Source organism: Antennarius striatus, chromosome 7, assembly GCF_040054535.1.
Source record: "Antennarius striatus isolate MH-2024 chromosome 7, ASM4005453v1, whole genome shotgun sequence".
Taxonomy (NCBI): domain Eukaryota; kingdom Metazoa; phylum Chordata; class Actinopteri; order Lophiiformes; family Antennariidae; genus Antennarius; species Antennarius striatus.
Window position 1 is genome coordinate 17,632,238 of NC_090782.1, and position 27,412 is coordinate 17,659,649.

General features: G+C 40.7%; 1 protein-coding gene across 5 annotated transcripts; it reads left to right on the forward strand.

Annotated features, from left to right (window-relative positions):
* The first annotated feature begins 549 nt into the window (after positions 1-549).
* On the forward strand, positions 550-27,030 carry tcf3b (transcription factor 3b). 5 transcript variants are annotated; one of them, XM_068318923.1, is made up of 21 exons: positions 550-1,040; positions 3,745-3,841; positions 5,467-5,539; positions 10,320-10,393; positions 11,066-11,138; positions 11,672-11,712; positions 11,916-12,048; positions 12,591-12,637; positions 17,745-17,844; positions 17,945-18,045; positions 18,391-18,514; positions 18,634-18,692; positions 19,606-19,681; positions 20,222-20,283; positions 20,441-20,638; positions 21,243-21,351; positions 21,514-21,661; positions 21,964-22,017; positions 22,999-23,231; positions 23,335-23,486; positions 23,926-27,030. In XM_068318923.1, exons 2-20 carry the CDS (start codon positions 3,767-3,769, stop codon positions 23,478-23,480), a joined length of 1,926 nt encoding a protein of 641 aa, XP_068175024.1. In that variant the 5' UTR covers positions 550-1,040; positions 3,745-3,766; the 3' UTR covers positions 23,481-23,486; positions 23,926-27,030. The 5 variants fall into 5 exon arrangements, with proteins under 5 accessions (XP_068175024.1, XP_068175026.1, XP_068175023.1 ...); XM_068318925.1 differs by having other exon boundaries at positions 552-1,040; positions 18,421-18,514; XM_068318922.1 differs by having other exon boundaries at positions 554-1,040; positions 21,240-21,351.
* Positions 27,031-27,412: the final 382 nt, after the last annotated feature.

Below are 27,412 nucleotides of genomic sequence, written 5' to 3' on the forward strand. Positions count from 1 at the left end.
ATCCCCAAATCACAAAATAAATATTATTAATTTTAAAAGAAACATTAATTTTATGTCACGCATGTACATTAATATGGAAATTATACTGGATTAAATATTGATAATCATTTATGTGCCATCTTTTCACTGTTAAAACATTATTTTTAAGTAAACTGTCCTATGTTTTATTTTACATAAAGTGTTTTTGTTTGTTTGTTTTTATTTTGGTAATGAAAACGTTCAAAAAGCAATGGGGAAAAAAACCACAAGCGTACACGCCAACCTCAGTAATAAAATGATGTCAGCGGGCACTTCGGAGCCCCCCTTCTGTCAGCCTCCAAGAGCACACAGGGAAAGTGAGCGTCAAGAAGAAGGCGGTTCTAGTGGAATTTCAAGCCGTTCACTGGTCTCCGTTGTTGCCAGTCAAACTCACACGCTTTTCTATTGGCTACGCTCTTTCGCATTTATCGTGCCATCTCGTCAAGCTGCTGTGTAATCGCAGGTAACTTTCTTACGATAGCCTTCCGCATAACGACCTAGTGCCCGCAGCGCACCCGCATTTTTCTGGATAATAGATACAATAAATAAACATAAGCTCCGTGACAAGAAAGTGCTATGATTCTATTTAACTGAATGCATTAAAATTTCGTTTTTTCTATGTAAAAATACTCCATCTCTCAAAGGCGTTTGAAATCGGACACCGCTGCCATTGAGGCCCTCACTTTTGTGCGGAGGGATACGGTGTTGCGTCTGACAATGTGGACGGAGGTGGTGAAGATGTCTACGAGAAGAATGAAATCATCTCAGTTGTAACAACAAAAAAGGAAGACGCGAGATTAGTTACTATAATAGATTATTTTGCATACAGACTTGTAAACACTGCAGCAAACACGTGGGCGCCGTGCGAATAACAGGCTTTCCAGGACAAAAGGAAGACATCTACGGTGCTCCAATGCGTTTCATGCACTGAGGTCGAAATTCTCTTGAAGTTTTATGTTTTTCCCCTTGCGAGTCTCCGCTTTTCTTTTTACTGCTGGATATCGGATACTTGCACAGGAGAGGTAAAAACACATTATTTCACTTCATGTTTCGGTGAAAGTTGTATGCATGTTGGGTTTCACTGACACCCTTTTTGACGCCTGCGATTTTGAAAAGTTTTTCGGTATGTGTGGTTAAAGCGGGGGATGTAAGTTTTTTGTCTGGTTTGAGGTGGCGAGCCAAGTGTGAGACGGTCTCCGCATCGACCGGGGAAGGGAGGAAATTACTCCTTTGTTCCGCTAAAAAGACTCCACAAACCTTATATGTTACTATAGTCTTTGGAAGCCTCGTTTTGTTTATGCCTCCGCTAATAGTTAGCTAATGCATTTAGCGTTCAGTACGACATTTGTGTGTTGTGTTAACGTCGGGGAGCATTTTAGCTAACTTTGTGTGTCTGTGTGTGTTCTCCACACAAACCAGAAACAAACTTTCCGTAAAACCCCCTCCTTTTTTTTTCTCTCTACCCCTTTAAACATTCCTTTATGGAAGTGTCTGGTCACCACTTAGACTTTATTTTATTGCACATTTGGCAGGAAATTCCTCTTGCTCCCACCCCCACCGTCTCCTCCTCTGAACTCCCTCATAATGCTCGACTTGAACCCTGATATGTGAGGCAAACATCCCGATGTGTCCCCTGAAGTTTGGAGCTTAGTTCTCCACCGGGATGGCGGCTGTTGGCTCAGTTTACACATCCTTTGCCTCCACAATGGAAACACAACTGGACGTTATGCTTCTATTAGTCTTGAGGAAGATGTCAACATCCGTCAAAATAAATGGTGAAGGGTTTGTTGTCAGCAGTAGCTTGGCCCTGGATGTGGCCTAGCGGAGGTGATCAGATGAAGCACAGCCTCCATCCATCCTGGTGTGCTCTACATGTTTACTGTCTTTCTTATAAACTAATGCATTTATATCAATTTCAAAACGCGTTTCTGGGACAAGACAGTGTTTGAATCAACAGTTGAATTAGCTTTTCCGATCAGCGCGGCGACCCTTGTTGTTCCCGCAGTCATAGCATTGACATAAACACATGTTCGTTATTTACCTTTACTTTTATTCCACCGGACTACCAACACCGACACATGCGCACCCAACCCGCACAGAACTGTGCTTTTTACATGACTACTTTAGAATCTATCAACCCATTAATTGAAATAAATTTGGCCTTTTTGTTATGCTCGAAAGAGAGGTGAAAACAACAACAGTAATAATGCATCTAAGTGGTCTGTGCTCCGGACAAGTTTTTAGTTGTAAAGCAGGGGTTTGTTTCTCTGGATTTGCAGGTTCTTTTGTGGAGAATGACCTGCCTTCTCTGCCTTGTGTGGGGTGACAAAGACCCCTAATCTGCTTGCTTCAAATATTGATCCAGCAGTAGCTGTAGATGCCATTTTGTTACATTAAGCTCCCCCATGTGCCTCCCCACCGTTAATATCTCTGGTTGGACAATATTTGACTATATTCCATTTATTTAATGGTGTGTATGGCCTATTTTTTCCTTCATTTTATCCCAAAGTTTGATAAAACAAGGACAGCTATGTTCCTAGTTTATTTACGTCAGGGTCTTTCCTTCCTTCAAGGTTGTGGTGGTTCTGTTAGCCTGAGTTCACTCATGTCGGGCCACACTGAAGGGATTTATGCACATTTGGAAATTTATTTATTACATTTATTGGTTTGTTTTGCCAAAAAGTTGCTCCTGAGTTCGTTATTATTTTACCATACAGCCGTATACATTTACTGTTCTCCTTCTTAACACGTTACAGCTGCATTTCTTCTATACAGTCCATATTTTGTATTGCTCTACATCACTTAATGCTAGTGCTGAATTACAAAAGAGGCTGTAGAAGCACACCACCTGTTGGTGTCCATGTGCCTCTATTCCTCCTTCGCTCCCCGTTCCACTAGTTCCCCGTGAGGCTCGCAGCATCAGAGAGTGGCCTCAGGCTTGCGTTGGAATGCAAAACATGGGGTAAATCCAGTATTCATGCTCAGTGTCATTTGACAAGGTTCTTTCGGAGTTGACATATGGTAATTTGGTAATGATGTGTTTGCATACAGTCATTAGCTCTGCTTTTCACCACTATTTCCTTGGGCTAACAATAGTCCCAATTATGTCTGTAATTGTAAATGTAACACATTCTCTTTCATGTAGTGATGATCGACATGTGATTTTTCAAGGTTGTGTAAAATACCAAAAAAAAAAATTAAAGGCATATATGCCATTAAATTGACTAAGGACGGAGTATTTTTAATTTTATTGTGCCTCTTCAGCATGGTTGTTACAGCAGGAGCCTGACTAAGTTGTATTGCCCTGAGTTAAATATTTTCTGCTTACACTCATCTGCCTGTATTTCAGTCAGGTAAGGATTTTGGCTGTATGATTTGGCCCGCTGTGACTATAGATATAGTAAATAATCAGAATCAGATTACTTTATTGATCCCTGAGGGTGACGTTTCTTAATATTTGATATATTTGACATATTTGATGGAACCTCTTAGTTGCAAAGAGTTTTTTCCCGAGAAAAATGTTGATAAGTTTTCATTGGTATCATTTTGGAGACTAACAACTTCTCAATATGAATCATCTCCGTGGTCGTGAATATAGCAAAGGTAGGGGGTAGTTTTAAACATTCACTCATCAACTATTAGCCTACATTTTTAAAAGCCATATGTAACTTATATTTGTGCTTACTAGTGACATTAAAATCCTTTATCTGCCAATTTCTCTCATAGGGTTTATTAGAAACTGAAGGGTATGAACGAACAGCAGCAAAGAATGGCTGCAGTGGGAACTGACAAGGAACTCAGCGACCTCCTGGATTTCAGTGCGGTAAGAGAGTGGGAGAGCAGTGTGGGTGGTTCCGGGTGGCATTGGGAGGAAGAGCTGGAGACAGTGCGATACCGGTCTGGGGATGGGGAGAGGAGAGCTGATGAATGAGAGAAGTGGAGAAAGGCACAAGTAAAAAAAAAAAAAAGTTCTGCAAAAGACAGAAGTAGCGCTGATTACATCAAAGAAAAATATAATTCAGGTGTTAAATATAGGTTATTCAGTGATGAACGCGAGGAAAATTGATTCTAATGACACTAAAACTGGTACCACTCTAAAATGTAGATGATGAATCAAGAGAATCAAGATGAATCAATCAATCACAAATTTCCCCACTGTTTCACAAATTTCCCCACTGTGGGACAATAAAGGTCTTTTATTTATTTATTTAAGAGAAACTGCAGGAAACTGGAAATTATTTTCCCCCTTTTCTTTTATTAACACACTCTTTGGGTGGGAGGAAGGTAACGTTGTACGTTGTATAATGTGCAGGCAGCTTCTGCATTTTCGCTTGTCACATTATTAGTCTTTTAGAAAGACATTTTCACAAAGATTCTTTCAGAGGTATCCTCCAGACAACTCGACAAAGGGGACGGAGTTATTCTGTTCAGCTTTTATTTACCTGTGTTTCATTTTGTTTTGAAGTCTTTGTTGAGCTTTATGCTGACATAAACATCTCATAGGCCCAATGGAGCTGTGTTTGGGTTTTTATCATGAATAAATTTAATAGCTGGTGAAGCTAATTTACCAGCCCGGGATAATTATCATATATGAGGTTCAACAGGTATTTCTAAACCAAGTCCTAATGAATATTTGCCATCAAACTTAATGCCCCTTGAGGTTTCTTTTGACAGTATAATCAAAGTACAGTTGATTAATACTGAAGTGTTCAGAATCTTGCAGGAATTGTTGACAGTTTTTGAGGCATAAGATGGGATGACTACAGGACTCATTTTATCATCTTAGTTTAAAAACACAAACAAGATTGTTTAGCGTGCATATTGTTGCTGGAGCTTCATTATAATGTGTCGTGGTTAAATCACCGGCTTTGTAATTCAAGTCCTCTTCTCTGCCACACCATCGGTATCTGAAAAACTTTAGCCCATGGCAGGATGATGAGAAGGTTTGTGGCTAGTTTGTGTTAGAAAAACCCAGATTGATCATTTGCCAGTTGTAACAGCAGTTGTTATGACAGGTGAAACACTGAATAAAAATGTTGTACTGAGTATAACAATATATTTGGAAAATTTGATATCAAAATTATCTCTTTGATTAAAAGACAAACTATTCTCTGAATGGTTTTTAAATAAAAGAGGCGAGTATTTTTGTTGTTGTTTTCAAATGTCATATTTTGCAAATAATAATCGAAAGAATGTTAATAACTTGTGTGGATAATTTAGTTGCATGTTTTCACTATTATGTTGAAAGTAATGTGAGTTTTTGAATCATGTGGTTTTTCAAGTAGTTTTATACATCCCTTCAGGCTCACCTGAAAATTAGATGCCTGTAAAGGGAAAAAAACAACTGAATGACATGTGTGTGTGATGTCATTAAATTAGTGGAAATGGAATGTGTGAAGTGTGCTGCCCCCTTGTTTTGTTAGTGATGCTATCTTTCCTCTTTTGTAGATGTTCGCACCTCCAGTAGCCAATGGGAAGAACAGGACAATTACACTCGGCAGCAGTCAGTTTGGTGGCTCAGGTAAGCTTTTAATACAGAAATCCACACCACACTTATGCTTCTAGCGTTATCTACGTTAGCCCTTTTTTTGTAAGTACACAAACACATTTCCCCCTGTTGTTTTTGTGCCCCCATCAATATTTATTGTCTATATGTAACGGTGAATAGTCACTCCACATATTCCCCTCTTCCTTATTTTTTTTCATTCGTAAGCAAATTAAACTTAAATGAAAGTATTTAGGTGTCAGTTTGCTCAAACTCATGGCCTCTTTTTAAAAGTTTGAGTGTCTGGAAAAAATGGACCTCTCTAAGTTTTGGAAGGACATTATTGTGCCTGTCTGCAGTTTTGGCAAAGCAACAATAAACTCATTTTGTCTTATATCTGGTCTTTTAGCAATAGTAGAGTACAAATCAGAACATGGTCTCAATGTGCAGCCGATAAAGGCGAGCAAGAACTTCAGAAGTCAGCCCACCAATAGTTAATATGCGAGGCATAAAGTGTTACGAAATTGAATTTGAAGTCTCAAACTGTACAGATTCTCAAAAATGTGTTTGTTAATTCACAATTTTTTAATGTCCAATTTTATCGGAAGAGATTTCGTAGCAATTAATGCTGAACAGTTGCGTGAAATGATCCTAATTGTGTTTATTTAAACTACAACCTTGGCATTCTGACTTAAATATAGCATTGGCACTTGTTTGAGTAACAGAAATAGTCGACTGTAGCTCACAGGAGCGACCCGGTAGATTCTTCGTATGAAGCACTGCAGATTTATTCGTGTGACCACTTTTTTCAACTATTTTGAAGTGCAAAGTATCTGCAGTTAACCCACTGCTCCCCAGGCACCTGAAGCCTTTGGGTGAGCTTTTCTCTCTTCCTGAATGTTATTAGTAAGTCGAGTTACTTTCGTTCCTCTTTCACCCTGCCATCCTGGTGTGTGAAATCGAGTCACACTCCCCAGTGTTCCCCAGAGTGAGAACTTGGCCACTGAGGAACAAAGGCAAGAAGGAGGCTTATGGACTTGAAATGACTCCCCCACCCTGAAGTGTAAAACACTCCTCCCCCAACATGGCACAGGGCTCTTACCCCCACTGATCTGCAGGAAATGGCTTGAATCCGAGACAATGTCCCTCACCCCCAACTCGCAGCCTCTTAAACTGGCCCAGCATGCACTGAGTGGAAGGGAGAGCTCGCTGAATAGAGGGATCAGACTGTGGAAGGCAAGATTCTGTTTGTTTCTATTACAACAGGCAATTACTAAGCAGTGAGGAGTTAATTCCTCCCCCCTCCTCACATCCCAAAGTGTGGCCTTTGGTCATTGACACCTGTTTTAATGCAACTCTTCAAGCCGTCTCGTTAAACTTTGTGCGATTTGCACGTATTCTCTGTCAGCGTTAAACACACTACGTTTGTGAAATTAAGCCCATAAGTTTCTCAGATATGCGTCATGTTGTGACACATGGAACAGAGTATAGTCAGCCTATAATAGGAGGAAAACTCGTATAGATGGAATGCATTCATGAGAATAAACGTTGATACTTAAATTCTTTGATCAATAAGTTTATTTTGGTGTAATGGATACAGCAATTGAAAGTCTATGCAGAAGATTCCTCATTATTCCAACATACGACTGTGTCCGTGTTCACAGTAGACATCTTAACCGATACAGAGCGATGTCCATCAATGACATCACAAAACAGCTTGTGTATTCTGGGACTCTGCAGCGCGGGAACGGTAGCAAGCAGCCTAGTGGCACACCAGACCACCTCTATTCATCAACACAAAAGTGCTCAGAGGGGTGCTAATTGCATTAGGCGTCCCTCTCCCTCAGTGGCCGGTGTTTGTGTGGGGTGGGGTGTGGAGTGGAGGGGAGAGGACCCGGAAGAAATAAGTGCTGTTTGAGAAGAAGGGGAGGTAGAGTGTGATGGTGTGTGATGGGCGCTGGCCAAGCCCACAAGCCTTCACACAGGCGTCCCCTCCATCACCTCTGCAGCTGCTGGCAACATCTCCAACCCCCGTCACACACACACAAACACACACACACACAAACACACAGAATGTGACGATCTTGCTTCCCATAGATCACAGTGAACAAAATTGAATTAGCATGTGTTATTTTTGGCAGCTTATTTACAAGCCACATGCTTGACTTTTGCACTGTGGGTTGTATACCTGCACAGGAGTATTGTGTTGAGCGTGTCACTGAGCATTGTTGGGCCTTAGCTGGAAAATCTAAGCCCTCAGAAAAGAAATCTCAAAGGAGAGTGGCTTCCTTCTTCAAATAAATTAGATGTTTTCAGAGCCTGCAGCCGTGAGTAGGCTTTGTGGCTCAGAAAATAAATATTTTTCAAGGTTCTGCTTGTGAGTCTGTATTTGTCCTGCCATGTAACTTTCACTGAAATGCATTCACACTAGCCATGCCAGAATCTGGATGCATGAGAACCTGATGTTTTAATGCCAGCCCATGTCTTTTCACAGTTTTTCCCTGTCGTCTTTCTATGCAGTAAAAAATTCCAGGTCGTTTCTTTCTTAATGGTTCTTTCCCAGTTCAGTCATCAGGTCTGTTGCTTTGCTTTGAGCTTCATGCGGCTCCAGTCCATTTTATTTGTCTAACAATAGCATAGATTTCAGTATTGGGTTTGTTTTTTGCATGAGCTTCAGTGATCAAGTCCTCTCATTCAGACCTAATCCTGGATCAGGACATGTTGATGCTAAGCATTGATAATTTTCAGCAGCGTTACTCTGCAAACAGAAATAGAGGCTGGCTCTGCCACATCTATGTTTGTCCTTTTCCTTGAGGGCACACTCTTATTTGAAGTGTTAAGTAACTTTTTCTGGGTCTCCAGGAAAGAATTACTGTAAAACACCAAAACTATTTTTACTGGACACAGTAATTGATGTAGTAGGACATCACTGCCCTACTTTGAATTTTACACTTAGTGTGTTTTTGCAGATACTCTATAAAACTTCCTTATGAAACCTTTCCTCATGCAGGGACTATAAGTGAGATCTAAACATTTTAAATTCAACTATAGTGCATGATATCCTTTCTGAATAATTTTCCAAACAGTCATTACTATAAATCATTTATTCAAAATGTTATCAAAATGTTTCCTCTCAAGAAGAGTCAAACAGCAGCAGATCAGAGAGATTTCTTCTGGGCTCTGCTAGGCTGGCTGAGCGTCAGTGTCACCTCAGCAGCTCTCCACCTTGTTTTAATTGCCTCTGAGATAATTACTCCAGTAAGTGTGAAACAATGTTGTCAGACTTTTCTTGCACAGCCGTGCTTTCACTCCATCCTCTGCTCCCCCGCTGACCAAATGGAGGCTTCACACGCAGATGAGCGGAGCGTTGAAGATAGCTGTAAAGATTATGAAGTTACTTTCTGGACTGCGTTGGTTAACTTGGTGTGTCTGCTCAGTGCAGGTTGTGTTGACAGTCATTTGTATGGGTTATTATCATTTTAAGTGAATTGTTCCTGTGAAATTACCTCACATGTCACTTAACAGTTGGGGTACAGCTAGGTATTTTTAACTGGGGAAGGGGGGGTGCGTTCAGCACTAGATAGGAAATAAACAAACCCTTTGTTGACATCTCTCATGTGAAGGGATTTTTACCTCACTAATTTGATATCACTTCTCATTGCACCATGAATTGGCTGTGGTGTGTGTCATCTTTATTTAGCGATAAGCCTGTCACCAGCATCCTGTGCCATTGGACATGGTGGATGGAGGTGCAGCAGTCTATTAGGGCTGTGGCCTTTCAGCAGGGCTGATCTTCAGAGGTCCCCCTCTCCTCCTGCTTTTCTGATTCTCTGTGCCACTGGCATCAGCCCCATAGATCACTGCTGTCGCAGCATGTGTAGGTGCTTGCACTGCTCTGTTAGTATCATCACTCATTCTCACTCGTCAGCCAGACTGCTGATCTCGCCCAGACCCCTCTCACTCTGCCTTTCCTCTTGTTTCTCCCTCTTTCCCTCATCCTCTTGGTTTCTCCTTCCACCCGCTCACTCTCTCTCTCTTTTGCTTTCTCACTCACATTTTTTTAATTAGGCAAAAATCAAAGACAAAATATGAATATTCATAAGGCAGTTGCATTAATATGCACAATTATGCAAATCAGCATGCAATTAAGGCTTGTGTCTCCAGAGAGCCTGGATAGCATTAGTGCATAAGACAGGGAGAAAGGGATGATGGGGGTATTTTGGAGTTTTCTGCTCCACCAGTCTTTTGGCTGTGTTTTTCCTTTGTGCTGCACATTCTTTATCTCTTCACCTGAAACGTTGATGTTCATGGTTTGACTTTTTACATCTTGTGGTGTTATTTTACGTGATTGTGTGAGTTAGATTGGCTGACAGGAATTTAAATGTGGATAAATGACATTTTATCCTGTTGGATTACGTTAGAGACATGAATGGCTCATTTTATGGTATTCAGTGACCGTAAATAATATTAATGGGTACACTGAGCAGATTTTCCTGTGGGTTTTTTTTTTTCTTTTTTTAAATATAAATGATATTGATGCTCTGCATCTTGAATGCGATTGTAGTGTTTTTTGTGTTGTTGGGGTTTTTTTTGTGGTGACTTTAAGACAGTGATTGTTTAGTGGGACATTGACAGGTTGGGTTGATTTGACTCTACACATTCATTCATTTCTGCCATGGCAAACGATATAAATTAAGCCTTGCTTTTATGAATTGCTGACATCATTGACAGTATTATGTATTTTTTCATGTGACTTACTGGTTTCTGTTTTCTCTACCTGTAAATATAAATGACAGTACCTTGTTCTTTTTTGCAGCAATAGATGAGCGCAGCGGCTCTGGGTCTTGGGGCTCAGCAGAACAAAACAGCCCCTCATTCAGCCAAGGACGGGTGAGGTCTAAACACACACACACACACACACACACACACACACACACACACACACACACACACACACACACACACGATTTAAAGTTTTTGAGATCTAGGCATTACCAACAGATGCTGCTATATTGTCACAGAGTCACACATGTTCACTTCATCACTCAGACGTAGATGAACACAAGCACACCTTGTCTGGCAACCACTACCACAGCTTAGTGCTTTTTCATGCTGTGCCTCACATTTGATTTGAAGTGGTAGTTGTACTCTCAACCTAACAACCTTGGCTCACTATCCCACACTGGCAAGCTCTCTGGAACCTCTGTGGAAGCCCACCGGTAATTGCAGCTTCACTTCCGCTGTAACTGTCTTGGCACAACTCTGTTTAAATACAAGGAACAGGGGGTGAAATACATGCAGCAGGCTTTGATTACCACAATTTGATAATTAAGAAATTTGGTCTGAATCCTGCAAGCCGATGCAGATTTGTTTGGCTTGGATCCTGGTAGTTAGACAGAGAAGCAGAGGGTGGGTAAACACTAGGCCCATTTAGGTGTACCAATAAGATGGAGACGTGATTATCATGTATGTAGATCTGTGCTTGTGTTTGTCCATTTTTTATTTTATTTTTTTCCAATTTAAAGGATTATCATGTTGCTCACTTAATTAATGTTCCTACAGGGCTATGCTGAAGGATCCCACTACAATGAGCACGAAAGCTTGTCCTCTCCGTTTATCAGTTCAGGGGTCACAGGTATGGTCCATATTTTTGGGTGGCGGTCAAATGTTTTTCCACATTTATTTGGTGAAACGTTTCTTGAGAAATTTTGGAGCACTTCATTGGAATTCTTGTAAACAGTTAGTTCCTGGCGCCAGAGAAAATGTTACCACATCACACTCCAGCTTTAAAATAATCATGTTGATAATTTGATTATTGTGGTACTTATTGGCCAATTGTTTTGGAGGAGGCGAAATGTGCACGTTTCTGTGTGCGTGCGTGCGTGCGTGCGTGTGTGTGTGTGTGTGTGTGTGTGCCTGGATTTATTCGTTGTGTGTTGAGGATGTTAGGGCAGTGAAGCAGAAACCTTCCCTGGGGTTTTGTCTGGCAGGCGGTTTTATGCAGCTGAGCGTACTGAAAAAAGGGAAGGGCATCTCTGGACTTTTTGTACTTTAGAAAATATACTTTTCATTTGATTTAGCACAGATCATTGCCTCAAATACAAGTGTGTACACTTTTCAATTTCGTTCGCATTAACATTTAAATGATTGTACTCTTAAATCTTGCAGGTAAAAATGAGAGGCCACCGTACCCACCCTTTGGAAGCCAGGTGAGTTGCTCTTTAGTTTATGATTTGCATCTTATGCGTGTGAAAGCTGAGATCATGAAATTTGAATGAAGGAAGTTGTTTTCTCATTTCTCTTTTCACTTCATTTTTATCTTACTTTGAAATAACTGTCTTCATTTCCTTAAAGACATTGGTTTCTACAAGTATTATTAATAAATTAATATTTTTTCTCTCTTCTGTCCTAGCCTGGTTTCCTACCCAGTGACATAGCGATGCCCAGCCCAGATGCCATGTCCCCCTCTGGCCTGAAATCTGGCTCCCAGTTTTACCCATCATACCCCAATAATCCCAGGAGAAGGCCGCCTGACGGAGGCATAGGTGAGATAACCAGACATGGGACAAGTTGTGTGTTGCTGATTCAAATATTAGAAAATATTGACAATTTCCCAGAGGCCTCCTTGGTGATCAAATTGTTCAAAGGGCATCTGTGTGTTCAGTGATCCACATTTAAAGCATGTGATAGACTTATTTCACCTCGCTCCTGAAATTCATGAACTAAATATACATAGAATTATAGTGAATGAGACCAAAAAGCTTTTAGTGTCGTCTCTTTTTTATGTTTGATTTTTTGTTGTTGTTTTTTTTTGGGGGGGGGGGTCTTTACTGGTGAATGCACAACAGCAGTCATTCAGTCTGACACACATGTACATAAGCACAAATACACACATGCTGCAGTGTGTAGTGTTCCTCTAGTCTCTTCTGCCGTTAGTCGGAGCACACACACACACACACACACACACACACACACACACAGAGGTGCACACTAAGTACACCTGAACTGAAGGAACACCTGCAAATGTGTCTACTGAGTCCTAATTTGTGTTTTTGCCTTTTCTGTTTCTCCACCTGCCCGTGTGCAGACGCTCAGCCAAAGAAGATTCGGAAACCCCCTGGCCTGCCATCCTCGGTGAGAGCTTATTTCTGCTCGCCTTTGCAGCTCACAGCCTGTCCTTCCTCTCGCTCACTACACACACCGGCCACGCATAGACACACACAGACACACATGTACACACCGCTCTCCCCACTCCGCATGAGCAGTTCTGTGACAGACAGGGATAAAGACCCTCTGCTCTGTCGGACTCTAGCTGAGCTGACAGTCAGCAACTCAGGCCCCAATAAACATCATCACTCCACTCAAGTGGTTTCAAGTGGCATTCAGGGTCTGGTAGTCGTGTAGGTGAGTAAATTTATATGATTTTTGAGGTTGGAACTACTAAAAATGCTTACTCTGTGAATTATGCAGTTTGTTAGGACAGGTTGGATGTTGGATGCTTTAAGCCTGAGATAAGATAAAAAAATACCTGTATAAATTAAACCTTTTTTTTGTCTTCTCTTCCTGAATTCACTATTAAAAGAAAATTTCGGGAAGCAGTTTAAGTATCAAAAATGTCATCTATTAGGTCATAGTTTCAAAAGTTAAGGTCCTTTTTCTTAGGTTAATGGTAAGGTTTGTTCCTTAAGATTGTTACAATGCAAATTCAAAGTCAAATTCAACAGTTTTATCAGTCCCCACAGCACAAAGTTTACAAGTGTCACATTTGATCAGTGACACTTACCGGCTGTTGAAGTGGAACCAGGAGTCCTCACTGTTAGAGAGGGAAATGAATCACACTGTTGATCATTGTCATTTACAGATATTTTATATTGATGAAATTTGAGTCCTGTGAGTTAACTAAAAATATTTTCAATGCAAACATAACTTTTAATGTTTTCTGCTACAAATACCTGAACATAACCTCCTTCTGCAACTCTATCATGACCTTTTTTAATGACAAGATCACAAATATCCACCTGGATGTTTTTGACAAAATCAAAAACATCCACCAACATCTTGGATCCATCCCTCACCTCAGTGTCCCAGCCGACTCTCACATGCCTTAACAATCTTTCTCTTCCTTCCAGTTACCTACTACCTCAGAAATATCAAACTTCATCAGAAATGCTAAGACATCCACCTGTCAACTGGACCCCTTACCCACAGAATTTGTTAAAGCCTGTCTCCCCTCCTTGATCCCTCTTATCTCTGCCATCATTCACTCCTCTCTCACCACTGGAGCTGTCCCTACTTCGTTCAAAACTGCTGCCATCACCCAAATAATGAAAAAACCTTGTGCTGACCCGTCTGACTTCAACAACTTCTGTCCCATCTCCAAAATTCTTGAAAAGACAGTTGCCTCCCAACTTCATTGTCACCTCTCACACAATAACCTGTATGAACAGTTCCAGTCTGGTTTCCGCCCACTCCACAGCACTGAAACTGCCCTCAATAAAATCACCAATGATCTTCTTATGGCAGCTGATTCTGGACTCCTCGCCATCCTCGTCCTCTTCGACCTGAGTGCAGCCTTTGATACCATCTGTCATTCCACCCATAACAGGCTATCTTCTATTGGCATCACCCACACTCCATTAGCCTGGTTTTCATCTTACCTTTCTGGCCGCACTCAGTTCATTCAACTCAAGTCGGTCAAATCCTCCCCCACCCCTGTCACTTCAGGCGTGCCCCAGGTTTCAGTCCTGGGGCCCCTTCTTTTCATCATATACCTCCTTCCTCTTGGCAATACTTTTCATAAATTCGACACTCATTTCCACTGTTACGCTGATGACACCCAGCTCTACCTCAACACTAAACCCTCGTCCACTCTTCCGCCCACCTCCCTCACTGATTGCATCTCTGAGATAAAAATCTGGTTCACCCTAAACTTCCTTAAATTAAACAACAATAAAACCGAGGTCCTCCTCATTGGTACCAAATCCACCATTTCCAAAACAGACAGCTTTTCTCTCATCATCGATGATTCCACTGTCTCACCCTCTCCCCAGGTTAAGAGTCTGGGTGTCATCCTTGACAGCACATTATCCTTCTAGTCACACATCAGCAACATCACCAGGTCTGCCTATTTCCACCTACGCAATATCAATCGTCTCCGCCCCTCCCTCACGCCCCACACTACTGCCATTCTTGTCCATAGTCTTGTCACCTCTAGACTCGACTATTGTAACACTGCTATTTGGACTCCCTCACAAATCCCTTCACAAACTACAAATGGTCCAGAATTCAGCTGCCCGCATCATAACTCGAACCCCCTCCATTCACCACATCACGTCTGTCCTCCAACAGCTTCAATGGCTTCCAATCCAGTTCCAAATCAATTTTGAAATTCTCCTCCTCACCTTCAAGGCCATCCACAACCTCCCCCCTCCATATCTCTCTGACCTTCTTCATGTTACCATTCCCTCCCGCTCCCTTAGATCCTCCTCCTCGCACCTGTCTGTCCCTTCGGCCCGTCTCACTACCATGGGGTGCAGACATTCAGCCGCTCTGCTCCCCGTCTCTGGAACTCACTACCACCACAACTCAGAAATATCGATTCACTCCCCCATTTCAAATCACAACTGAAATCACATCTATTTAAAACTGCATATTCCAGCTAAAATCTATTGCTCTTTGTATTGATTTTATTTATTTTTATTTTTTGATTGTAAAATGGACTTTGTATAATTTTCTACGGTGGCCTTGAGTGTTGAGCAAGGCGCCTTTAAATAAAATGTATTATTATTATTATTATTAAATAAGTCAATTAATGCTTGTTTTTGCAAGACAGACAGCTGCCGGGTAGCTGACCGTCGTGGATGGGATGTAGCTATCACAGCTAACTTCCTGTTAATCGATATCAAACACGGCCACTCAACAAGCGTTTTCTCTAACTCTGTCCTCACAAGAGTGGCTTGAAAGAAACCGCCTTTGGTGACGCCGGTGCCGTCCTCCACCTGTTGGTGGTGTTGTGTTGAAGTGGCTGCTGAAACCTCTGCGTGTTGACACACTTTGGGGGGGGGGGTGAACTCTGTCCAGCCAAACCCCTTTTTTACTATCTGAACCTCAGTCATAATGACCAACCGTGCGAGCAACGCCCACTTGATTTAAGATGAATGCTTATATGTCTTTGCGTGGCAACCCCCCCCCCTCTTTTCACACAGGCCCCCGCCCACGCTTTGCCACATGATGGCCTGAGTAGGCTTCCCCCTGTGAGTGACCCAGTTGAGGCACGGCGCTTGCGAGTCCTCTTAGCCCATGTCTGAGCCCAGATTAATGACAGCCAATGATGACCCTGTGGTCTCTCCTTCCTCTTACACTCCCTCCTTTCTCACCACCAACCCTCCAATACATGTATTTGCTGTTTAGATCGTGTTGAAGTAAATAATTAAACTAACGTACAGCTGCAGTGCAAAGACCGCTTTGCACTTACTCAACTTCTGCAGCACGCAATTTCTACCCAAAAGATCCTTGCTTTATAAAACCCCTTGAACCTTCACCCTTCACACCTGCACCGATAAAACAACCTGGAGGAGCTTCTATTCTTCCCCCTAGCTGTCCTTAACCCCGAGGGGGTTAATACCTCAGGGTTGAATAAAGCAGTTTGGGGCTAGTTAATAATCTTTCCCCCATCCCTTGTAACAACTGGTGTTTTTTGAGTGTAGAAACCTTTACCCCAATTAAATTAAACCCATGTTAGTCGAGGATTTTACCCCAGAAGTCCCTTTTCTTCTTGAGAATACAATTATCTTACAGCACCAGTCATTGTGTAGTTCTCTGTTCCCATCTAGAGCAGCCGGATTCACCCCACATTGTTCCCCGTGAAAGAACAACTCAAAGCCTATTGTTAAATGAAGCCATCTTCATCATGTTTTCCTGTGAATTAACCGTGATCATTCTAAATCCCCTGTTTCCTTCACACTCCCCTGGCCATATCAAGCTTTGTTTAAGTCATTTAGATTACCTTCTCCTGTCCCCCCTCCACACCCCTTATCTCTCTACCCATTTCATAAATCATCAGGGCCTTCATTTTCCCCCTCAATCCTTCCCCTTGCCCCTTCACCATCCCCTACCCTCTCTCTCTCTCTCTCTCTCTCTCTCTCCTTTGCTGACTGGATCCCAGCCCCCATCTCTCTCCCTCTCTCCTCGCTCCCTTTCCTCAGCCCAGCTGCCTGTGGAGTTGGATGTGGTCCAGGAACAGGCAGATGGCTCTGTAATTAGAAGTGCATCTCTCCATTCCCTTTCCACTTCTCCCTGTTAAATCAAATTACAGAAAAAAATCCCGTCTCTGGATTAGCATTCTTTGCAGCATAGCCTCCATTCTCTTTTTATCTTCCTTTATCTGCCATGTACTAAAAGAGGAGGAGCAGAAAAGATGGGCTGAGTGATGGCGGATGGTGTTGGGAAAACTGAGGGTCCCTCATGTCCATCTTCAGTCCGTGGCTTTGGACACGTATTTGTTCTCTAAATTCTTGATCCATTTTTGTCTCCAGCATGTAGAAAGGATGTGTGAATGGACCCTTGCAGGTGTGGATATAAAATACAGAGTTATGTCAGAGCTATCAATTTGTCTGTTTTTGTAACCCAATCCTCTGTTGATGCCATATAGAATGTGTCAGAGCTAGTTTGCTATTGGTGTGTGTGTGTGTGTGTGTGTGTGTGTGTGTGTGTGTGTGTGTGTGTGTGTGTGTGTGTGTGTGCGCGCGTTGGCTTGCTGAATGCATGGTATGTGTGTGTGAGTGGATACTAAGTGTGTTACAGGGAGGGGCTGCAGGCCAAGCAGTACAATGTCACTGGGGTCCTGGGAGCGAGAGGAAGTGCTCACTGTGCGCTGGGATTCAAGCCGTCACTGTGCCCAGCATGGCATGGCTGCTGCGCTCCCCTCCACAGGGGGAGCAGGCCGGCCCCCACTGCCAGCGGGCTCCCTCTCGCCATCTAGTGGCCAGTCGGGGTTTCAGTTTTTAAAATTGGTTTAGAGCTGATCAATATTATGTAATATGATCCATTAATGTTAGCCTCAAGGCTAATATTTTTGTTATGCATTATAACTTTTTTTTTTTTTACAGAATCGAGTTTTAATTTAAGTTTAATCAATGTTTTCGTACAGCATTCCTTTTGTCAGCTGCTTCAGATGTCAGCGCATATATTCAGACATGAATTAGGCCATATTCCGACACTCATCGTCTGAATGTTTGTTTAGGTGTATGCCTCCACATCTGGTGATGAGTATGCCAGAGACAACGGAGGCTATCCCAGCACCAAGCCTGGTGCGGTCTACCCTGGCTCTTTTTATATGCAAGGTATTTAATCATGATAACTCTGCAATTTGTTTGGATTTTTAATCCTGTTGGTGAACTTGTTTTCATTCAGAAAACTTTTTCTCTTTTTTTTTTTTTCCAGAAGACCCCTGGTCATCTTCTGGCTACTCTGCTATGCTGGGTAACTCTCCTCACATTGGACAACCCGGCTCCTTCTCTGCAATTAACTCACAGGACAGGATGGTGGGTTGACATCTTCATACTCCTGTAATAGTGAACTCTTTATTTTTATATCTGGGATAATATCTTTTAATTTTAGTTTTGAAATTTAAATTAATTTGAAAGTACATGTGTACCTTTTCAGTTAAGGATCTGAATATCATTTTCACTGTTTCAGTTCCTTCTTTTCAGTAAATCCACGTCATCCTAGATGCAAACATAAGGCTTCCCATCTATATCATGGATACTTCAAATAGCTGACTAATGAAACCTTAAACTTTCATTATCATGTTAAATATATTTGTCACAGTGATTTTTGTTTCTGAGGGGTATTTGTGCCTTATTGAGTTACTTGTATTCCTTCTCCAGAAGCGTCAACCCCTGCCTCTGTCCCCACAGAACTATCCCCTGCACGCCAACGAAGTCAACGGCTTCCACTCAGCCACCACCACTTACAGCCACACACCCACCATCAACGGAGATGGCATTATGGGTAAAAAAAAACTTCATACAATCAACACTCAATTATTTGGTAGTATCTGTCAGATTCATCCTCAAAATCTTTTCTTCCACCATATCCAGGCGTCATCTCACTTTGTTTTTTCTCTGCAGCCAACCGAGGCACCACAGCTGGCAGTTCAGGAGATGAAATTGGGAAGGCCCTTGCTTCAGTGAGTTATTTTACTTTACTTTATTAGAGCTGGATGATGAAGAAAAAAAACAAACTTTAATTTTACAAAATCTAAACTCTTTTATAGCGCCTTTTTGCACAGCCTGTTTGTGGCCTTGCTGTTACATGTTGTATTTTATCCATACGTGCTGTGTGTAATCCAACGCCAGGAGTTTTGAGACGCAGCTTGAAGCACTTTGCTAACAGATAAAGAACGCCTCACTCTGAAAGAAGAAAATATTACACACTCTACAATAGGGGCAGGAAGTCATTGTGGGGGCCGATGTTACTGGCCCTCGATGCTGATGTCTTAAACGTTACGCTTCTTGCTTGTGAATGCTGGCACACACTTGGGCAGCATTATTACGATATTGTTTTGTTGACCAAATATGTGGAGGAGGGTCTTGGTTGTGACAGTTTAACTTGCAATTCAAGAAGGTTAATGCTGACAAAAATTTTCTTCAGGTGTGTTGGTTACTCATGTTTGTGTTTGAAACGAATAAAACAGTGAAACCAAGGACCTCATAATTTTTTCACTGAAGTAGTTTGAGATGTCAGGTCCTTCATGTTATATATTTTTCAATAAACCATTTTAAATGGTTCAAACAATAGTGCCATTTACCAGACCAGATTTAATTGGTGTATTGATTAATAATTATTTCCTTAATTTATTCTTGTTTACTTAACTGTAATCTTTTGACTCTATTCCTCATGTTTCTTTTATGTGTTGTACGACTGATTGACATGATCAATCTGATAAATATTGATCTACACCGAAAACATTAAAGCTAAAAAAGTATTTCTTATGTATTTCCCAGCAGCTACAGTTTGCTGATTTTTAACTTTTCAACTTTTGTTGAGTTGTGTTATGTGTTTTAAGAGGTTTGACATCATGCTTTTAAAAATACTTTCAGATTTACCCATCGGACCACAACAGTAATAACTTCTCCTCAGCTCCTTCTACTCCTGGATCTCCTCAGGCTATTGCAGGTACTGTTCAATTCTGACACACAGATAAGTATGATTTTAAAATATATCAGTTTTATCCCCAGTCTGAAGAAGTGTGTTGATCAGACTGTTGATATTTACTGGCTGCCAATGACGTCTAAAGATGTCAATTATCGTTTCAATCTGGCAGAGTTTGCATATGTATGTGCACACACGTGAAAGAACACGTCGCTCTGAGCGATGCATCTTGTGATCGGTCAAGACCAGAAAGAAAACACTGATAAAAGTCCGGAGCGTTGGACAATGTCCGCCGTAGGAGATCAATTGCTACAAAGCGCTGGCAGCCAATGAGTTGACATGAACTCGTTGTTTTAGCAACCAGAGATTTGACCTCAGCTTCTGTTCTGTACAGACATCAAACCTGTTTTATTCATTGTTTTTGAAAATTACTTGGTTAAAACTGCTGGAGTAAACATGATCCACTACATATTTAATGATCTTTAACACAGAAACGTTACTGCAGTTCCATCTGCTGTAAAGTTAGCGTTCAACGATTTACACCATGCCAATATCTCTCTGCAGGATCTCAGTCTCAGTGGCAAAGACCAACCACACCCAACTACGAAGGGCAACCACACGCACTGGTATTAAAACATTTCATTGCTACATCAAAGGAGAAGTATTCATTAAAATAATATTGTAGCTATTGTTAGCTTATTTTAGATGAGTGTACAATAAATTACAAATCATTTTCATGTTGCTTTTCGTGTTCCAGTCTGAGTGCTACTTGTATTTCTACAGCAGAGTAAAATGGAGGACCGTTTGGAAGAGGCTATCCATGTACTTCGTAGTCATGCTGTGGGCCAGGGCCCTGGCATGGAGGGTGCCCACTCCGACATGCACAGCCTGCTGTCCTCGGTACACAACGGGGGCCTCGGGGGCCTCTCTCCAGCTTTCCCCAATGCCAGCCTTGCCCTTAGCAACAGACATCCTGCCATGGTGAGTCACCTATTCTGCTCAAATTGTGTTTCCTTTGTATGTATGGAATTCTTAGAAGGTTGGATTGAGTGTGCCAACAAAACAAATGTTTATTTTTTTAGGTTTGTCTTCTGTCAATATGTCTGAAACACATCGTTAATATTTGTTTCTTGCTATCGTGGTAGAGATTTAGATGCATTCTGGGAAATTCGTGATGATGGTATTCCTGCTGAAGAAACTGTTGGTATCAAGGTTCAAATAAAAGCCCTGCATTGATAGAAACAGGCACTTTCACTTCCTGCTGACAGGTGCCTTCAATTAGTACTGAAATTATGTTGCACACAATCGTAATAAATTAATGTAATAAAATGTGCCCCACTTTATTTCTGGAAGGAAATGCGTTAATCCTAGGAACACATGTGCCATCTGCTGGTCAAATGTAAAATTGCATTGTAAATTTTACAGTACTGTACAGTATAATGATCATGAGCTTTGAATTAAATAACATAACATCTTTTTAGACAAGGAAGATTTATTAACTGCTTGGTTTGGGATATGTTTGTTGTATTGATGTAGTAATGATATATTTCCTTGAGAGATTCACATTATAGTTCTCCACCAGCAGGGAGGGAAACACGAGGAGCCCACCGGCCTTCCACCCAGCAGCACTCTACTTCATGGTCATCATGCATCTGGACCTACACCATCAGTTGGCCAACCAGAAGGCTTTACTAGTACGTCTGACTAAAATTGGTGCTATTTACTAGACGGTGTTCCATTTCATCCTTAGGATGTCAAAACAGAATGTGTGTTAATTCTTGACACCTTTATTGGTCATTTTTCAGAGATGTTTCCACTTTGTAGCATAATCCTCACACACCAAAGTTTGTCCCTAGATCTCCCTGGTGGAATGGCCCGCTCCACACACTCCTCCAGCAGCTCCGACATCAAAAGAGAAGAGAAAGAAGATGATGAAAACTCATCCGTTGCAGACAAGTCAGATGATGAAAAGAAGGACTCCAAGGCAGCGCGTAGTCGAATAAGGTAAGGCGGTCCCAACTTTTGTTTAAGTCTTGCATTTCAATTTAACAGCATGAAAAATGCAGTTTTGTTTGGTGAAAATGCAGAGTCAATCCAGAGTGAGAATGGTTTCATTCTAGATAGCTGCAGATTTTATTGATGCAATGACTAATTATGACAATATATTGGAACCCATTTGATATGGGCAAATGATCTGCTGCAAAGTTCCAAATGTCAGCTGTCCTGTGTGTCCCACTGATTGCCCAAACTATTTTAGGAATTTAATTATGTTGAAATCACCCCTTCCCTTCATCTCACATTTTCAGAAAGGAGGCGTTGACCCTCCAGATGCTCTCTGGCCTTTCAGACCAGAAAGATGAGTAAGTTTCTTCAATAGAGGATCAACCTTTTGTGCTTTGCACGCTCTTGCCAGACAATCAAAGCACATGTTCATGAAGCTGGTGTCTAAAATCTGGCTTTTTGTTTGCAGAGTCGTTGTATTCAAGCTTCATGATATTCTGAATTTTATTCACTATCACTGACTTTTGCAGCAAATTAGTTCTGAAATTTGTAACGGAGAGCAAACTCCATACAAGACACTAGAATTGGAAGCACATAACACAACAAATGTTTGGTTTTGATGCACTGCACACACAACGTTATATTATTCAGGGAGAACATACTCTGTGGGAATAGCATTGCTGATCAAATGATTCCTGGATAAAGTTTCTCCACTATGCACTTTGATGTACACTCCTGGGCAAACAAAATGTGGTAACCTCCTATCATGGTTTTGTGATTTAAGCATTTTGATTCTAACTGCTCCAACTGCTAACGTGAAATTTTCTTTTGGTTTTATCACATTGAGTCACATTTTGAGTTGTGTAATGATGCCCAAAAGTGATGATGTGAAATGAACGTCATGGCTTGAGTGGCGATCTCTACTGGTGAAGGTCAGTCACCAGGTCTGAGCCTCAGAGAGAGAACATGGGAGCACATCAAGGCCAGACTGGTTGGCAGAACATTTGAAGACAGAAAGTCAAACAGCTATTTTCTGAATGAAAATAAAATAAAAATCCCGCCTCATAGTCATTTTACGCTATCACTTATTTTATCATTAAATCATGTCTAATGACATAATAAACCATGTTTGACTTTTTTTTTCCCAGGAGTGTATTATGAGTTTAATTTCTTCTTGTTAGTGTATTCATTCTGTATTTAGTATTCTGTTCCTGCTAGTGAAGCTAAATGTAAAACACCTACATGCTAGTCGTCGTAAGGTAACATGAACAGTAGAGTGTTAGTGGTATGTCTGGAAATGTTCCTCCTGCCTGTGGCTTCAGCATTTCATCTGTAAATAGTCCAGAGGAAGACGATGAAGATCTTCCACCTGAGGTGAAGATGGAGCGTGAGAAAGAACGGCGAGTGGCTAACAATGCCCGCGAGCGTCTCAGAGTACGGGACATCAACGAGGCGTTCAAGGAGCTTGGTAGGATGTGCCAGCTACACCTCAGCCATGACAAACCTCAGACCAAACTTCTCATCCTGCACCAAGCTGTCAATGTCATCCTCAATCTAGAACAACAAGTCAGAGGTGAGTCTCCTGTCACCGCATCATGGATGGGCTGAATTGGCCTCTATAGAAGGTCTACTATTGTAAACTGAGACAATCTGATTGTGTTTCCCTCCTCTGTCAGAGCGTAACCTCAACCCAAAGGCAGCATGTTTAAAACGCCGTGAGGAGGAGAAGGTTTCTGGGGTTGTGGGTGAAGCACCCATGCAGCTCTCAGGAGGCCATCCTAGTATGGGTGGAGATGGCCACAATCCAGTTAGCCACATGTAACACCAGGTCAGCATTTTACTTAACCTCAGGGTGTATGTTATATAGTTTTCATTCATTTAAGACCTCTAGGATTTCTAGTTCTGTTTGTGTTTCTAAGGCCAGTTTTTCTGAGGTGATGGCAAAATGATGATAAAACTGCCAGTGTAATATTTTGAGATCAAAAAATTATGCAATTTATGTAAAAAAAAATATCACAAAAGAGCTAATAGTAAATCCTTTAGAATTGCAGTTTAACAAGCATTAAATCAGGAAATCACATCCATGTGAATTGACTCTGCCCCAGACAATGAAATCATATCAGATAGAAATATTACAAAATATCTGAAGGGTTATAAAACAAATGTGATAGAATAAATAATGCACTTATTTTCTGGAGTCTTCTATCCTCTGTACTGGTTTATTTTGATGTTTGTAATAACACTGATTGTAGTCCCTCTTGTTACAGATCCTCTTGTGGTGTTTCCTTGGCTGTCAGAGGATGTGGCCTTAACAGATTTCTTCCACCCATTATTCTCAGTGTGTGTGTGTATACTGTATGTGGACATCTGTGTATTGTCCGTTCAAGTTTCAAGATGCACATTCACACACTCATACACACATGCATACTGCCAAAACTGACACAACCTGTTTGTCGCACTCCCAACCATGACTACAAGCTCAAATGTGAAGAACTTTTTTTTTTTTTTTTGCTTTGTTTTATATATGTAAAATTGTTTTGGTTTCCACAAGTTGATGGAACACCGGAGTACTTTTTTGTTCTGCCACAAATTTGGGATTTCACACACTGCCGAGAGGCGCTCTTGTGAAAGAAAGGAGACTTAAACACACACAAATTGAATCCAGGATTTGTGCCTAATTAATTCATGTTTTCTATTTGACATTTAAGCAAATTGCTTTACATGTAAGGAACATTTATTGTGAGGGATTGCTTATGTGTATGAGCAATTATTTTAATGTATGTCATTCCCAGTATGGTGGTACAGTCTTACATATGTTATGTAACCAAGCCCATAGTCGAAGTTGAATTTTCTAAATTCAAAGACATTTCCTCTAATACGCAAAGTTTGTGGAAGGCAACAGAAACGTGACAAGGGGGAAAGGTCAAATTTCTGACAGTCCAAAGCGGCTTCTGAAAAACTTCTGACCCTGATCCAGACGCTCTCTGACCCGAAGCCTGGTCTCGTCCCACAAAGTGTCTGGAGACTTGGAATACATAACCCTTTCCTCGAAGGTCACGATTTATCCAAGTGTTAAAATCTGCCAACTTCAAAATTGTTCCATTTGTTGATCATGAATTCTAGAGCCACTCCAAGACTCCCTTGTCACATGGTCAGGTTTTTTTGTACCGCTTTATTTACTAAAGCATAGATAAAGAAGTCATAGCACAGCTGTATCGGGTCAGACTGGAAGTTAAGTGATGACCTGTTAAGCTCTTCAGTCCCAGAACGTTTTGTACAAACAGCCATTAGAGACACTCGCTAAGTGATCAGCCCCACTTAGTGCTTCTTTCTTACTTGAAATGGTTTACTGACAATGCTAGCACAATTTAAAAAAGTCCAGTCTTTCCCCTTAATTGATGTTCTATAAAAGACAAAAATAATCCGGGTTCCTTTGATGGAGGGATCACATCAGCACGTTGTTGTTCGACGCAGACGAGCCTTTGTGTAACGGAGGTTTTCTTTTCCTAAATGAGCATTCCCACTGGATTACAGCCCCTCACCCTACTCCTGAAGAAGTTTGTCATGTTTGTTGCTGAGAGAAGTGTGATGTGTAAATTCACTTCATGCATTACTCTGATACGTTTCATTTTTCAAAATTAAATATATATAAAAATATATATTTTTTGTTAGTCTATACATTGTAGATTTTTTACATAAATGGCAATATTAGTTTGAAGTTTAGAGTGTATTGTAGATGAACTGAATAAGGGGATATTTGACATTTAAATGAAATTTTTCAAAATTTAATTCAAAACTAAAACAGGATTGCAGAGAACAAAAGTCAACAGATAACATAAAAAATGTTGAGAGCATTTGGTATATCCTTTATTCCAGTTTTACATGTAAACTACCCAGATGAATTTTTACTTACCATTTGGGGTTATGTGTACAGAGTTTCTGCCACAGGCCTGTTGAAGTGTTCTCACTTTAGCTGTGAGGCACTTAGGAAATACGTGGAAGGGATACTTGTCTCCAACCGTAATTATGCAACTGTTTTTTGAATGTAGCTACCAAACAAATGTGGATCATCTTCATTTTCACAGATGTGTTTTCTGTTTTTTTTCAGTACAGTATAATTTTCATTTCACATTTTGCCATGTCTGCCCTCAGTCGAGTGGCTCTCCGTGTGCAGCTCCCTTTTCAGCAGCCTGCGCATTTATTTTGGAGTTACGCTGGTATTTGGGTGTAAGGTAATGGATAATATGGAGAACAAAACAGTGTTATTGTGATGTTATTCCCATGTCATGTTGTGAATGGTTTTTAACCAACATGTAATCACAAATGGGAGGTAGAGCGTTTTGTGTGTTTAATTTCTACAAAAAGAGATGAAAAAAGACCTATACAAATCAATAGTGTGGCCTTTTCATTCTCATGACTTAAGATGACATGATGGGAGAGTGATACCTTATCAGTGCCTGAACTTGTATTTTCATTTAAGACAGTTTTATTTTGTGAACCATATCATTTCATTTATCATGGAGATTAAAGTGGTACTTGTTCATTCCCCCACCTTCCCTTCTCCTAATGCTTTTTTCAATTTTCAGGAAGAAGTTTAAATGGTATAAAGAGATTTTCTTTCAGTGTATCTAGTTAAATAAATAAATGTTATGTAGATCTTGTTTAGTTTTTATTCCTTTTCCCTTCCCTCACCATTCAACTGGGTTATATTGGCCAAACTGCTGTTTGTTAAGGTCATGGGTCCAGATTATGAGTTTTCTTTCCATCTGCCCTATGTTGCTAAATCAGTTGATTTTGCTGGGTTCAATAGATTCAGATTAATTGATTTTGAAGCACACTAACCTGTTTCAGTTTATATTTTGCTTCAGTTTCATAGTAGGGCATAAGCTTTATTTTCTGTAGTTGCTGGAGCCTGCCACTGACTTGGAGCATTTTAAATTTGTGTATATCATCGTGACTCGTTATATGTAGTCTCCAGTGACCGTTTTCACATCAGATCCTTTACTCTTCCAGCCCTTGATGGCGCTGACTATGACTTTTTGGGAGAAGTTTACTTCTTTAAAAAAAAAGTTGTATTTGAAGTTTTGCTTTCTATTATTATAAGGTCAGTAAGTGTACTGAATATTGTTTCAAGGGAAAATCTGACTTGATGTCTTTTATTATTCTGTGAACATCCCATTAATCCAGAAACTACATAATCAACTTTTTTTTTGACACAATTTTTGACATAGGCTCAATTTGAAATCTGCAGAAATTCCACCATTTGCTGCAGAACAAAGTAATGCCAACAGGAAATTATGATGAAACATTCAGTTGATGGGCTTGAACATGTTTTGGTTTGGGAAAGCAGTAATAAAACACTTTCAACAAAATTGTCATATCTTTGTTGAACGTAAAAAGTGGAGACATCATGACATCATGGAGTGAAGACACGGTTGAGTCCTGCAGGATCCTCCAAGTGCCTCACTCAATCTGTCTCTTTTTATATATAAATATATATAAATATATATAGTTGAGATCTGTCCTGTATATAACAGTAATGTAGCAATAAATGTGCCATTTTTAATAACAGATTATACCTTTTCCAATGTCTGGCTTTTGAATATTGTATACATTAAAAAGGAAAATAAAGGAAAAAGTTGTAATGAAGGGTTTATTGTAATTCGGAAAATGAATGTGTACATATTTACTGCTAATACATGGTAGGCCTGTAGGAACAAGTGCGTTTTGTTTTTGTTTTATTTAACATTACGA